The sequence below is a fragment of the Callorhinchus milii genome, unplaced genomic scaffold (assembly GCF_018977255.1).
Source record: "Callorhinchus milii isolate IMCB2004 unplaced genomic scaffold, IMCB_Cmil_1.0 Scaffold1, whole genome shotgun sequence".
Taxonomy (NCBI): Eukaryota; Metazoa; Chordata; class Chondrichthyes; order Chimaeriformes; family Callorhinchidae; genus Callorhinchus; species Callorhinchus milii.
Genome location: NW_024704742.1, coordinates 109,443,853 through 109,459,791, shown reverse-complemented (window position 1 = coordinate 109,459,791; position 15,939 = coordinate 109,443,853). Strand labels below are relative to the sequence as shown.

The 15,939-nt window shown below is 38.3% G+C and overlaps 1 protein-coding gene across 3 annotated transcripts in view; it reads right to left on the bottom strand.

Moving 5' to 3' along the window:
• The window catches only part of mctp1a (multiple C2 domains, transmembrane 1a), a 251,498-nt gene that overhangs the window by 42,570 nt on the left and 192,989 nt on the right, over positions 1-15,939 (bottom strand). For all 3 annotated transcript variants that reach the window (XM_007893071.2, XM_007893072.2, XM_007893073.2), the window contains one exon: positions 10,192-10,311. In XM_007893071.2, the coding sequence (XP_007891262.1) occupies positions 10,192-10,311 (120 nt within the window). The remainder of the gene's footprint in view (positions 1-10,191; positions 10,312-15,939) is intronic.

Here is a 15,939-nt window from a genome sequence, read left to right as displayed (position 1 = left end):
CAGTTTTCTGTTATAGCTATGCTTGGAAGTACATGGTCCACAGTTTTGTGTTGATGCCTTGCCCAATGAGAAAGAATGTGGACAGACACAAAGATTGAAGGTTTTAGGTAGCTTAGCAAGGTAATCTGGGTATTCAACAGAGCTGATAGTGCCACAGGTAGGTCTAAGAAGAAGAATCCAACTGTAATGAAATTCAATGGCATCAACAAAAGGAAGTTTAGATTCTCAGTGAGATTGCAACTGTTTCTGATCACTGTGCATTGGAGTTCAGAGACTAACTGTGTATGATCCTGGCAATTTGCAACCTCACGGGTCAGGGAGAGAGAGAGAGATTGATCAAGTTATCATGACCAGCGATTCCAGATGAACAGTGGATGAAGTTTTTTTAAAAAGGTAATGATTTCAAACTGTAAGATAATATTTTTCATAGAAAACGAATGTACTTAACTAAACTTGAGGCAATGATTGTATTGGATCCCTTCCTTACTGTATTGAATTGTGTGATAGCAATATGTGATTTATGACAGTGACTGGGTGAATTTGAACACAGTCTGATATTGATCAGAAAATAGAATAAAGGATTGGTCAAACTAACTTCATTGAGGACACTTACAGCTACTTGAGAGGGAGAGAGAGAGAGAGCAGTTTAGCTCATCTAGCTAGATTCAAGCCCCAGAGGCAACAGGATGAAACCAACTGTGCCACCCAGTCCTGTGAAAATGTACAGGCATAACATGATTGGCATTTAATTGATACACAAGTCTTTAAATAATTGATGTAGCCCCTCAATCATATCAAGGAACACCAATTAATTTCACATAGTGTATGATAATTGATTGGGGGAAGATTATGAAAGCCTTTGAAAATAACCAGCATCTTTCATGAATACATGTAAAGAATTAATTCAGATCTTTTTCAAATCTATCAAATCAAAAGTCCACTGTAGAAATCAAAATGCAATGCTATTCAACAATATTTGCAGCACTGCAGATATCACAACAAAAGTCAAGTGTTTTGCACAAATATGTCATTTCCAAGCAATAAGGCATTTGTGGACTTGTTAATAAAGGTAAGGGCAACAGTGCAGTGAAACATCTTATGTGAGTAAATGCTTTGAGAACACTTTGATCCCTATGATAAGAGCGGTGTAACTGAAAGAAAATGTTGTGCAACTTTTCAATCTATCGAAGGGGGAAATATCCCTTTCATTTCAAACAATATTCAAAAGGACTGTCTGAATAAATCCAAAATGTTTAAAGTTACTGAAAATTGAAATGGATAGAGGTCAAGCGACTATTTCTAAAACTCACGATAAGAAACATTTGAGTTAGACATCGATTAATCTAGCGAGTCTGGACTTGATTTCTCTAAGACCCGTGGTACATAAATAGACCACAACATATGTTTGTGCGGCAATTGATTTACATTTTATGTGTGTAAATGTAATAATAGGTTATTGACATCGAATGGATTGAGGTCTGTCTAGAAACATTGGGGTCAGTCCACAGCACCTATGGTTCAGCTGACTTCACAGAGAGTCAATAACCTAGTTATTAGTCATTTTGATCAGTCCGGTTTACAATGCACAGCCAGTTTGTCCAAAGCCATAGAGATTTACTAACCTATGACCACTTCTCATTAACCTTTTGGCTGCTGACTCTGTAGGAATTTTGCTATTTTTATTACTTTCTCGTTTAAAGTCATTTTTTAACAGAGAATCAAAAATGAATGATAATCGTGCATGATATGCTGCACTTAAACAGGAAGAAGACTCCGGAAAGAATAATTTCTGTTCAAAGTATTTTGCCTGGTTTGTTTTTATATAAAAGAATAAATTTGTTGTACGAAAAATCCAAGCTGTTCTACTTTATGGAGGTCCCCCATTCAAAGCCATTCCAGTTATGTTACAAAAGTTGCATTTGCACCAGAGTGACTCAATTGAGTTTAATGGGGTGAGTGCTGTGGACTGGCCTAGGATTGAACCCAGAACGCCCTCCCCATCCCAGGATATTGAAGCTCAGGTTGGGCATTAATGCATACAATGTTGTATTATGCTTTCATGGAATCAGGCAACTTCAGATTGTCCCCCACTCCATAACTTAATATAAGCCTGGACATATTTGGCTCATCCCCATCAATGACGCTATCAATGCAGCCTAGGACTAGGATGGAGGTGTTACAGGTAATGAGAAGTGGCAATGCCTCATAACAAGAAAATATTTTCTTTCATACCCCAATATCTAGTGAGAATACTTTAAACTGAAAGTACCGGCTCTAGTCTTTTTTCTCTCCATTTAAAATCTTGTCCTCATTCCCTGTCTCCATGTGCAGCACTTGGTGATCATTCTGCTATAGGAATGACGACTTTGGTTTATTATTTAGCCATGTATTGACTCAATTAAGAATTCTACCTCAGCAAGCCTCATTTCTTCTCACAACACCAGACAATGAAGCATAGTAATACTGAACAAGCCAACAAAAGCAACTCATGTGCAAACACAATTATATCTGAATCAAAAAAACCCTATAAATTCAAATTATTTAAACAAAAGCGAGTCTGGTTTGATTAATATCACTGAAAGGCTTCATTTACTCCCAGTATCTGAAATCTCCTTTAATGTAGTTACATACATCAAGGAAATGATCACATAGTAGTGAGACTATAAGAGTGCATCACTGGGTATAAAAGACACAGTCAATCAAAATGAAGAATTGTAGTTGTGTGGATTTTAATCCACTACCATATGTACCGCATGGTGCAAAGAGAAGCTGCAGGCAGGTGGTGCTGGTTTGGAGAGAAAAAGTTAAAGAAACACAGTCTGATACTGTTTGATTTGATTGCTCAATGTGTCACATTAGTACCAGTGAAGCTGTTAGTAGTTAAGGCTTGTGAATGTGCAGATGGGAGCAGGAATACAATGAACCCTTTGTGAATGCAAGAATCCCATTCAAGTAACTATGGGTGAATGTTTTCATTTAAAGAAGACTTTTCTGCACTACTTTGGAGATAATCATTGCTTATTAATGCAAGATTCATCAGTACTATTTATGTGCCAAATTCGGCAGAGGATTTCAACCTGTCATTTTAGAAAAATACACCTTTTATTATCTTTTATCAAGTGACAACTGAGAAATCCCTTGTCCACAGTATCACTTAGTAGTGGCACTGATAGCTCAGGAGGACCTTCACACTTCGGTGACAATATGCTGTTCTATCAGTGGGTAAAGAAAATTCACACTGATGTTGTGCCAAGCATATCAATCAGGTACATTTTGCAGCTAGGATTTCTTCTCTGCATGTTTTATTTTTCATTTGTTCTTTTTTTTCTGATCTGTTCAAGATGACTGGTGACTATAAACAACACATCTGTTGCAAATTTCACTGTGTATTTTACAATAGAGAAATCTATTACTCAGATCCTTGAGATAAAGGAATTTCTCAGTTAGACTTGGCAGATGTTCATTAGTCGGGCAGAAATTAGTCATTTCATGTACTCTGTCTCCCTCTGCAGGATTGTTTTTATAGTTGGTTCTTGAAGTTAACATTCAGAATTATTAACAACGTTGTTCCACAAATTTAGCTGTGATATTATTAGAGTATGTAGTGACTAGAATAGTTCCTGTTAAGGTACTATTCATTATTTCACAATAATTGTCACCATTGTGAATTCTTCAATGTGAGCATCATCACACATCTATTAGTGTGGGCTCCACCAACCATGAGCATCCCCCACATGTATAGTTAGCAAACAATGTATTAAAAATGGAATCAACCCACCTCCTAACTCTACAGTGTATATGATTAAAATTATAGATACATCAGACTCTTTATAATCATATCAACTCAGCAGTCGGGTGATAAGTTAGTAAATATGAGGAGCCCTTTGCTGAAGCACCAATTCATGACACAACAAATTTACATTCGGGGTCTTCTAAACTAGTGAGTTTCAACTTCAGGCATTCAGTGTGTACTTCTCCAGAAGGATGAGAAACCCAAGGAAGACTTATTGCCAGGATACTCTTGTATACCTCTATCAAGTCATCATGGCAGCAATGGAAGAACTTCTCACAAGATCCCTAGATTGGTTTGGATGAAGAAGTGACAAAACGAAGGGTGAGATCAATGGAAGTTGGGATTAAAGTTTGAACCAGGTGGGAGACAGCAGTGTTAGCTCCGACTGAAGTCCATAGTTGGCAGAAGAGGGCTGTTGGAGCAACTTTCAAATAGCAATGGAGTTGAAGCATAGATGCTTGCCTCTCCTTCCTCGATGATTCTGCTTTGGGAAAATTATTTTCTTGAGTTACCTGCAGTCCAGAAGGTTTTAGCTTCTTGCCTCAGAGGTCCTCATCTTGCGTGGCTCAAGAAAAAGATATTTATAAACTCATATTCGCCCTCTATTTTTAATTTGTTTACTTCCCTCTGATTCAGTCTCATTGTACAATTCACATTCTTGTCTGGCCAAATGACCAGCTTGCTTTAAGGCCACCATTGTCCTGTTCTTGAACCAGCACAGTGAGTTTCCTTTTCTTCCTGTGCAGAAGTAGCCAGTCTCTGCTTGGCAGCTCTTCTGTTGCCATCAGTTGAGATCAGCTAGTTGTCATCTTGGGGATTGTTGAGCTCAGACCTACTGGTGCTGCAATGCCTCGGCTTTGTATATTTTGAGAGATGAATGCTGGCTCCTTTTTTCTATTTTATCAGTTTAAGTTTGGTGGAAAAGTGAGATGTTTCAAAGACCTGCTTAGTGACCGTCAGTCTATGTAATACACTGTAATAAGCAGGCAGCAGGCCAAGGCATTCTCCTCATGGTCCAAAAACTATTCACATAAAGAAATGTCTTTCAAAATCCTTGACTGATATTGCCCTGCAGTCCCTGGTGAGATCTGATCATGTTAAACATCCAAAAATTCACACTGGCTTCCGTCCAGCTGGAATTACATTCAAAGTTACTACAGACTCTATCAGTGACAGGCACTATGCAGATTATCGTTTGCCAACAGGATGCACCATTGCTGGGGGCTGCCCAAAGCAGGAAAATCCTTGTCCTTGGATAACAAAGCCAATGCTTTAATTTACCACCAGTGGATCACCATCATGGGAGAGAGAACACTGACAAATTCAACCACATTGATTATGATTCAGCTGAGGAAATATGAGGAAAATGTTTTAGCACCAGCTTGTCCCTGTCTCAAACTTTAAAAGTTGACGGGGTGAAAAATGGGATGTTTCGTAACAGATTTAATGTGACATCGAATCTATTAGGAAACATTGCATTTTTCACCCCAATAAACAAGCACAGCTTCACAGGGAGTTAGATTCATCACAATCATTATTCGTTTCATAATTTGTCTAACAGCAAAACACAAAATTTATGCACAAGCTTTCTTCGCCAAATCAAGGTTCTTTAAGAATCTCAGCCACAGACTGTGTGACAAGATTGACCTGTTTAGCTTGTTTGTGAAATTTCAGAGGTGGCATATGGAATTCTGTCAACTGAACTCTTTTGTCAGTTAGAGTTCAACTGCTTGATTCCTGTTTTGTTTCTGTTCTTCCCGAGCACATAGTACATGTACAGGAAGGAAGATTAAAGTTCAGGAGAAGGGGAACTCAAGTATCTGTGAGAAAGGTTCACTACTAAAATACTGACTGAAATGTCAAACATCTTGCATTGGTTCAGTGTTTTATATGTTTACTCTTGTCAAAAAAAATTTCCTGCTCCATAGACTCTTTGATGATTTTTGACAGGTTTGATATCAAGCACTGATATCACAAAATATTAACTCTTATCTGCAAACAGCAATAACTAGGGTATGTACTGTTCACACATATTGTCTTGTTCAACTGAACATTTTTCTGAAATTGCATTATGTGGCTCAGTTTGTCAGAGCTCAGTCTGTTCTATGGAGTATGCCTTTCGTGCCTGTTGAGATCATGTAAAGTCTGCTTCGTTTGCAATGGGGGCCATGGTGAGAAATGATGTGTAAGGGCAAAGATCACGTCTGCACTGGCGACTGGATATAAATTTCAACGTAGAAATGGGTGTCTCTTATCAGACACCAAAATAATTTCCTCGTCACTAAGGCGGGGGGGCCTCGAAATATACATTGTTTTCAGACATTCTCAATTAATTTATATTATCAAATATGATATCCGAGAGTGGACTAACTGATACGTTTTATGTACAAAAATGATTAATGTTGAAACAACTTTACTGAAAACTCCATTGTTTACTTGTTGTTTGATCACAATAATAATAATAATAATAATCCTTGCATTTGATATAGCGCTTTTCACGTCGGGAGGACGTCCCAAAGCGCTTCACAGACACACTGTAAAGTGAATTGACTGTATATTTGTGGGCGAATGCGGCAGCCAATTGCGCACAGCAATGTCCCACAAACAGTCATGGATTGAAAATGACCAATTTATTATTGTTTTGTTTTTTTGGAGGGATTATTATTAGGCGTGTGGAGTAAGGAAACTTGCCCAAGGTTTCGCCCTGCCTGGAATTGAACTCAGGTCTCTCACTTGCAAAGCGAGTGCTCTAACCACTGAGCTACAGGACTCCACAAGTTCAACTATTGGATGCGAGCAGATTCAAACTGCAGTCACATATCTAATGCATTTATCAGACTTATCAGACTTGAGGGTTAGCCCTGCTAGAGCTGAACTGGTTTGGTACTCTTGGAGGAGCCCTCACGTATGCTCACCTAGCATTCTAACCTGTGGTCCCTAATGAAGGAAAACGTATGTGAGTGTCTTGATGTCTGAAATATCCCCCAAATTTTTTAAACTAAACTTGTCGAACTGGATAGATTAAGGAATTAGCTTTTGGGCCATGGAGATGCCAGCCTAGTTGAAAAACTATATATCACCTTGTGGTATGATCAAAAATATTCAGAAACAAAATACAAGAAAAAAAAGTTGAAATATTTGGTAATACATTAAAGTTGCCTAAAGTAATCTCACAATTTATTTTCCAAAACAATAAACTACATACTCCAAAACTCTTCGAATTACTGCATAATAATGCTCTTCAATAAAGCACTGGCTTGCTTATAGTGCTTGCATTTGATATAGCGCTTTATCACGTATTTGAGACGTTCTCAAATCGTTTCACAGAATACATTATAAAGTGAATTGACTGTATATTTTGTGGGTGAAACACAGCAGCCAATTGTGCATAGCAGTGTCCCACAAACAGTCGTGTATTGAGTGACCCAATTTTTAATTTTTTTTTAAGGATTATTACTCCTAGAAAAGCAATCAATCAATCGTCTGACAACCGGGTTCCTACTTACTGCTAGGTAAACAGAGGCGTGCGGAGTAAGGAAACTGGCCCAACATTTCACCCCGATGGTAATTGAACCCAGATCTCTCTCTTCCGAGGTGAGTGGTCTAACCACTGAGCTACAGGACTCCATCTACTTATAGCAGGTCTACTGCGGATTTATGATAACCGGAAGCAAAGTACCCTTGGCTTCTGCCACTGACTAGTGGGTTTCTTGTGCTAAAATTGGCCAACTTTGGCTTGTCAGGTCAATGCAGTCATTTCCAGTGCATTACACACATGAGCAGGAAGTACCACAAACATCACTTTCTCTGATTCCTGGGCGCAGGAATTGCCTTGCTTCACAAAGTGATAACAGTGGTGCTTCCTGAGCAGATCACACATGCATGCAATGCATACAACGTGATCTTAGCGGCAACCTGGCAGTTTGGAAATTGGCCATTTTACCTTGGCCTCACTTATAATGCAGGGTCAGCTGACCACTCTATAACAAGGTTTCCCTGTATCTGCAGTCCAAAATATTAAAATTAAGTAAATTGGGTCTTAATTTGAATAGATTATCAAATCCAAATTTCTGTCCAAGTGGAAATTTTTTTGCCCATGGTTCTTTCTTTTTGCCTTTCTCTCATCCTCTCCCTTCCAGCATGTATAACTGTCTGACTGATAGTGGTCTCTTCCCAAGCATCTGTCAATGCTCATCTAGGAGAACTTTCAAAGTAGCCTAGAGTGCTTTTAAATATGATGTAAACACATCTCCATTAACTCTATCAGCCTCATCACAAGGGGAACTAGAAATACGGCAAACCCGCTTCTCCCAAAAAAACAAGTTAGATGGAGTGCTAACCTGTAGAATATTTGCTCGTCTTCTCATATTGTAATTGATAACAAACAATGTGTCATTACAGTAGTTTTAAATTCATAAAGTCATCAAATATTAAAATGATGCTTCTGAAGCAATCGGGTGAAACATTTTTGCAGCCTTGTTGACTCACCACATTCCCAACATTTGGAAGATTTATAAAGTCTGGACGGCCGATTGAGTACTCAATTAGCCCAACTGCCAAGTCCGAACGTTTCCTCTAATGAAAAAGGAACCAGATGGCGACTGCTGGTATCTGTGCTTCAGAAGGCAGAGTATGTTGTTTTTAAGTCAGGTTCAATGAAATGGGGGGCAATTTTGATTGATTTATTGATTAAATGATGCCCTACCCCTTCCAATGCACAATTAATGAGGCTGCGCCATAATGATAGGTTCTTCACTGCTGCGGGGCATTTCCTACTCACTGTTTCTGGGGCAAGTGATACAAACCTTCGAGCTGGACCCCACCCTGAATTCTGTGTGTGACACTGGGAGTCTGAAGTGTAGGGAAAACATTAAAATGAAACAGGGAAATGTCTCTATTTTTTCAATCGAAGGTCATTGATTTATTTTTTTAAAAAGGTATTTGCACTTTGACTTTCTTGGGTCAGCCGGGACCTCAACCAATTCCCCAATGAGAGGCAAAACAGCAGACCTCCTCCAAAGCCATCAATGCTTTTTTTCCCAAATCAGCTAGGATTAACAAAGCCATTTTTAAAACTGTAACTACCTAAAACAAATCAATACTCAACTTTAAAGAGGCAACATTTAGGGAGCCTTTATGGACTCAGGAGAGGAAATATCCTGCTTCTGATCTCCAGTGTATGGGGACACGTGAGAATAGACTGAATCACAGCTGTGATGCTTTCCTTGGTGAAATCACCCACAACTATTTAAATACTGCATCCACACATGAAGAAGACACTTGGGTGAGCTCAGAGGGCACTTGCACTAATGGATCTGTGATCCTGCCTGAAGATTGGGGAGGAAAGGGAAGAAAACTGGAAGGAAAATTTGAGGAGAAAAAAAATACAGTGAATATAGAGGAAACAACATGTATTTTTCCTTCGATTAAAAAATGATAATTGTACATTAGGGTATTAGTCCCAAACGCATATACCTTCTTGGATAAAAATGTATCCACTTATGTGGCCTTTCGTCATGTGTGAATATGGAAAGTGAGTGGTTGTGGGCTACTTCACCAGGAAATGTCCTGATAGTGTGACTGATCCCATCCTTACATATGTTCACAAGCAGGCTCAGCAGAGTGGAGATCAAATCAGGAGTTTTATTCCAGTAATAAGGTAAGCTTGAAATTAATAACATGGTGAGCAGAAGCCTCGCTACAACAATCGTAACATTTACAAGCCTGTGGCTAATCGATGTTACCTCCTGGATTTGATTGTTATGGCTATAGTGAAGAGTAAAACACATCAACCAATACAGTACTTGGAATCAGAAAGGAAACCATGTGCTTTGCTCTTTTAACAATGAGTGACAGATCCCAACAAGGCTTCACAAATTGTATTTCAAACTATTGACAATGAATGCGTAGCAGAAATTCTGATGCTCCCTCCCCCAGAGATGATCTGAGGTGAGCTGTGCTCTCCTGTAAGATGTTTGGCCTGTAAATAATTTACAATGTATGTTCTCCATTCTTCTTAACAACAAGGTTGTATTCAGTTTACATTGTTTTATTTTTCATTCTGTTCCAGTTCTTCGTTATTGTTTACATCTTGAATGTTCAAAAACAACAATACAGCCCCCTTCCCACGGGTAGTGTCACAGAGCAGTTATTTTGTTCATATGTTCATAATAAGATGATTTTTTAAAATTTTCAATATGGCATTTGCTGGGGAGGAATGTGTCAACATACAATAAAACACTGATGTGTTAGAGCTGTGTTTTGTGGGAGGAGGTGGTTGAGAATTAGATTAGCTTTGTAAAAGCTATGAATTTGCCTCCAGGTTAAACTTCTAAAAGTCTCAGTCGTCAAGCAGTGCTTCAGCATGGGAGGGATTAAAGAAGCAATAGAATTCTTACCATAGAGATCGTTCTGTTGTCCTTTCCCATTGCCAATAAAGCATAGTTGTAGACCATGAGCAGGAGTATGATAAGTGGGATCATATAGAGTTCAAAGTTCCAAACTAGAACAAGAAAGATCTAGACAAGATAACAGGAAAAAATATTGTTGTCAAAATGTAATATCAACAGAACCATCGACACACAGCTTATTTCTTAATTAAGGTTTTATTTTTGTAACCTTTTCTTGTCATGTATCTGTTTGTTCCTTTTACAACCTAATGGTCATGCCCTGGCAGGAAGGATGGCCAAATACGGTCAACCCATAAGATCTCCACTCCAGAGCTAGACAGCATTGGAGAGGTTCCGTGTATCAACGTGACTTCCCGTTACTGGCAGGAGTTGGATTTGAGACCTCAATGTTTTTATTTACACACTTATAGCATTTATCAAGTTAACTATTTCATCAAACAGATACAAAAATTAAAGCTTCTGTTGATTCATCCAATGACCCGGTTGACCACTAGATTTATTGTGGTCAACTTACGCTCATTTATTTTAGTACTTATTTATTCAGTAAAACCGCCTAAATTATTTTATCCCAAAACGGAGGCATTTAAACATTAATGTTAAAAAGCAATAGAGTAGTTATAGAATGACATCTTCAAAAAAGGGAGCCAACATGAATTGAGATTATTTAATATATCTTCCTTTTAAAATCTGAATTTCAGTTATCTCATGTAGCCTGCAAAGCAAAACAGTGGGAGTTCACCAAAACGGTAGAATTGTAAAATCTCTTTTGCATTTCACAGTCATGGCTCCCATCATCTAACATTTTGTAAAATTATCATCCTAGACACCATTAAAGGCAAAGAAATTCATGCCTATAAGACAGATTGAATTTCTTTATTGATAAACTATGTCGTTTATTTTGGTACGATGGAGAAAATCTACTCGTGCACTGATGATAGCTCCTGTAAATGTACACACAAGGGCACCCGTGACTGTCGAACATACACACACTGACAAAAGACAAACTGCTGGTTGCTAATTGTCTCCTAATATGATTGTTCCAGCTCAGCTGTCCCGTATGCTGCAGATACAAATGTCACCTTCTCTAGGGTAAAGTTCTGCTGGCTTTAACCTACCGCAACAGCATTCTGCAGACCCTTCAGATATGTGCTTAAATATCCTCCACAGACATCAGAATCACCCCCAATTTAAAAGGTGACTTTAGAACTGGAAAATAATGAGCATTGCACCTACATCATTGGGTTAATCTGACACAATGACTATCATCAACCACTGCCAGTTTTCCTCTGACAATTCCACAGGTCTTTGCCTGGGCATTTAACAGAGCATTTCAAGTAATTAAAAAAATGCAAAGACCTTCAAAACTAGATCACAGCTTCTCATGAAGCACCTAAATGACTATTAACGTTCTGTACTCAATCACCAAAAGAGCATATTAACCCATATATCTTCACTTCCTTCAAAGGCTTTACTTTCTTTATCTTTCTAACTCGCCTTACAAAGGGAAGTTTGCCAGAAAGTGTTTCAAAAGCAAGCTATATAGATTTGGCAGCATACCACAATGCACAATCTGGGGTTCCCAAGCCATGGCTGCCAACTAATACCCTGCAAAATTTGGTAAACGGAGTGCATCCCTTCAGGGAGAGCGAAGCATTAAAATCTAGACACGGGGAAAATTTCATGTGTAGATGGCATAATATATATGTAGAACTTTCAGTCTGGTTTGGGTACTCTTAGGTATGGTGATGGATTCCTGCATATGTCAGATCCCTTTCTGATCAAAAACAAGGTTTGCCTGTGTGGACCTTTCACTATCTTAAATTGAAAGCCATTCAAAAGCACTAAATTACTTTATAAACTACACTTTTTCAAACCTTTACTGTGCACACAGGCTAGGAATATATCAATTATTTCATAGTAACTACCTTTATTTATAGAAGATGTATTTTTTATTAAGAAGCTGGGTGAAGGGCCAAGGCACAAAGAGCATAGCTGCAACAGGATTAGTATGGTAACAGAGATAAGTCAAATAAACTTCATTGAAATTATTGACTATCAACAGTTTTTTTAGTGTTTTTTAGTGTTTTTTTTCTGAAGACCCTAAAGTTCGCTTGACTCTGTGCAAAAAAAATTTCAAGTCAGGCAGGATACGGTACATCAAAGTCATCAGGGAACAATTACAATGTCAGCACAGCAGCGTGAAGTCCATCACTGTTTTTTAAACACTGACCATGCTCTATTAGGGAAACCTAATACGTAGAGGTTTAATTTGCGAGATATGTAAACCATGTGTACTGTGGGAATTGCAAGTGCACTTGATATATAATTAACATCCAATGAAAAGGATTCCAGAATCACCTAGTTTCCCTATTTTGCAAATTAGACACCGTAATAGCATTAGGTTGCTTCACTGGCACAAATCCAAATCTGGGAACATGATAGAGGAAGCTTGCCCTTGACTTTAAATTCCTTATTCTAATCTCCAAATGTCTCCATGCCCTTGTCCCACCCTATCTCTATAATCTCCTGTGGTCTTCCGCTCCCACCCATTTCTTCCACTCTGCTAACTCAGCTTGCTTCACTTTGCCTCTACCCTTCGCCGCACCATCAGTAGGCAAGCTTTCAACCACTTTGTCCCTACACTGTAGAACTCTCTTCTTAAATCTCTCTACCTCACTCCTTCCCTCTGCTTTCACAAACCCGTCTCTTTGGCTGCATTATTGGCCACTTCTCGCCTACCCATTTATCTCCCAACCTGCTTGGTTTCCCACTCTGCCTCTGTGAAACATTTCCTTACATGATAAAGGCTAAATAAGCACAAGTTGTTCTTATTACCTCTTGTTTTATTTAAATTATAGTATATCCTGTGAAGCATTTCGATACTTGCTTCTATTGAAATTTTCTGTATCAAATGTAAGAATTATTTATTATAAATAGACTATGGTGCAGTAGTTATTTAGCCATCTCTATTGCAAGCAGTCCAATGAGGGGACTGAGAAGGAGAGTTGGATTATGTAAGTATTGTTTTATAACATACTATTTTATAATATTGAATATGCATTATTTATTAATGCATATTCAGTATTATAAGACATAGCCCTTTGCATCGCAAAGCAAAGCAATCTTCATGACCTATAAGAAGAAAACTTTTGATTGGCAAACATAAGATTTGTGAGGTAAGAGCACATGATTTAAAAAATAATTTGTTCTTTAACCCGAATATACTAATCTGTTTCATATGAAAATGTTTCATTGTGGATTTGATAGCCAGACAGATAGAGTTAAATGTCTATGAGTGATGTTTTTATGGAAGTGACATTAGGATATCTGTAAGGCCAAAGGATGTTTTGTTGTGAAGTTATTAAATGCATTACAATAAAGCACTGCTCACAAGTATTTATCAATTCTGTCCCATAATTTCAAGGAGTTGGCTTCTGATAGAAATTAGACAGACTTCCCAAATTAATTTTACATAAGACATAGCCCTTTGCATCGCAAAGCATTCTTCATAACCAATAAGGAGAATACTTTTCATCTCACCAAACTGGCTGGATTCAAACCCAAGTTCAAGAGATGATGATGATGATAATAATAATAATAATAATAATAATCATTGCACGACAGAGCCCCTTATCACATCCCTGAGATGTCTCAAAGCATTTCACAGAATATATTGTAAAGTGGATTGACTGTATATTTTACAGACAAAACTAGGTAGCGAATTACACACAGTAGTGTCCCACAAACAGTTGTAGATTGAGTGACGGATTTTTTTTTGATGGATTATCACCTCCGGAAAGCCATCCACCAATCAACTAACAACCAGGCTCCTACCTGCTAGTAGGTAAACAGGCACGTAGAGTAAGGATTCTCCCCGCCCGGGAATCAAACCCGGGTCCTCTCGCTTGAGAGGCAACATGGAATCATAGAACAATGTGCAATTTCATGACCTCAGGTTAAAGATAATTACCATACAATACTTGCTGAAACTTTTAAACTGTGGAGAAGGGGAAGATCATTTATGTCCTCTGTTTTATTTTTAAACTCATTTAAAGACTGTAATATCATGTCTAAATAACTGTGGTGTCATGAGAGACCAACATTACAAGAAGTTCAGGAATGAAAAAATAAAAGAAGTTCATAGATGTATATAAATAGATTGGTACCGATAAATAAGAAAGACAAATAGAGACAAATGATGAATATGTTGATCATAGATACACATAAAGGAAAGTAATTAATCCAATTGAGCATGTATATCAATGTGAATTTATAAGAAAACACTGAAGGAAGGACACTGAGTAGTTTATTAAAGATGATCATGTTCTCTCCCAGAAGATAATTTAGTAATAAATGGCTTTTGCCCTCCTCCACATGTGGAATGATTCATCTCTACCATCTTTAAGTCTGAAGTGATAAGCAACAAAGGATTAAGACCTATTGTTGCTGTAGCACTCGCTCAACACAGCACTGAACTCACAGAGGACACTCACAGGAGAATGAATCAACAGCATTACTCAACTCTGGGATAGAGAGCCAGGTGCTCCAGGCAGCGCTCCTTTTGTTTCTATAGGCATTTCCCAATCCATTACTAGCTACAATCTAAGATGTGTCTATTTGTAGCCTTCACCCGGCATTTAGCTCACAGCAAGACAGGTGTGGCTTTGTGTGCTGAATACATGACACAATGCAGAACGCAGATCATTTTCCAATGTCCCACTTTTTAGGCAACCTAACACTTCATTCTTCCAATGTTAACTGCAGTGTTGTGTCTGAGACTCAAGGACTTCAATTCTTCAATGCCTTATTTTTTCAATGCCTCATTTAATCTGAGGTGTTATTATGTACCTGTACTTCACATCAGTGTACTGTAAAATGCAATAAAATACAGCAGTACTACAACATTCCCTCTTATTAGGTGAATCTAAGGTCATACACAATCAATTGTTTTGACTGACACTATGTTGTGTTGGCCCACTGATCCACAATGAAATTGCGAGCAATGTGTTGCAAGCTAATGTCACTGCTGCATTTTTCCTGGAGGGTTCTGCTCATCAAGGTAAGACTTAAGTAGAAAACATTTCTTCTTTCCCCACCCAGTGTCCACATCAACCATTTCAGCTCAGGTCTGAGATATATCAAATTCAGAATGAAGTTCCTGTTACTCTGTCTCAGCAATATGTCTCAACATAAACCTCAGGAGAGTACTGCACCACATTCCCTTTCCCATGGTGGTTCTGAGTAAAGTTACATAGTGCCAATTTGGACTAAATTACAGACACTATGATCTAATTTATGTTTATCATTATCAATAGTTTTCAATTGTCAGCCTGGCTCTGAGTCAGAAGGTTGTGGATTTATAGCAAATATTGCGACTTTAAATTCACATTGGACTCATCTAGGCTGACACTTCAATGCAGTACTGCTGTGTTTACAGGTCCATCCTGTGGATCAGAAGTTAAGCCGAGGTGGACGTTAAAGATCCCATGGCTCTATTTGAAAAAAAAGGGAGTTTCTCCTGGTGCCCTGGCCCAAATAAAATTGGTCATTCATTTCATGGTTGTGTATGGGACATTTTTGTGCAATAATGGACTGCCACGTTCACCCGCAAATACACAGTCACTACAATACAGTAAATCCTGTGAAGCGCTTTGAGACATCCTCCTAACATGAAAGGTGTAATACTAAATAAACCTTGCATTCAAGACATCTCAAAGCGCTTCATAGAATATGCTG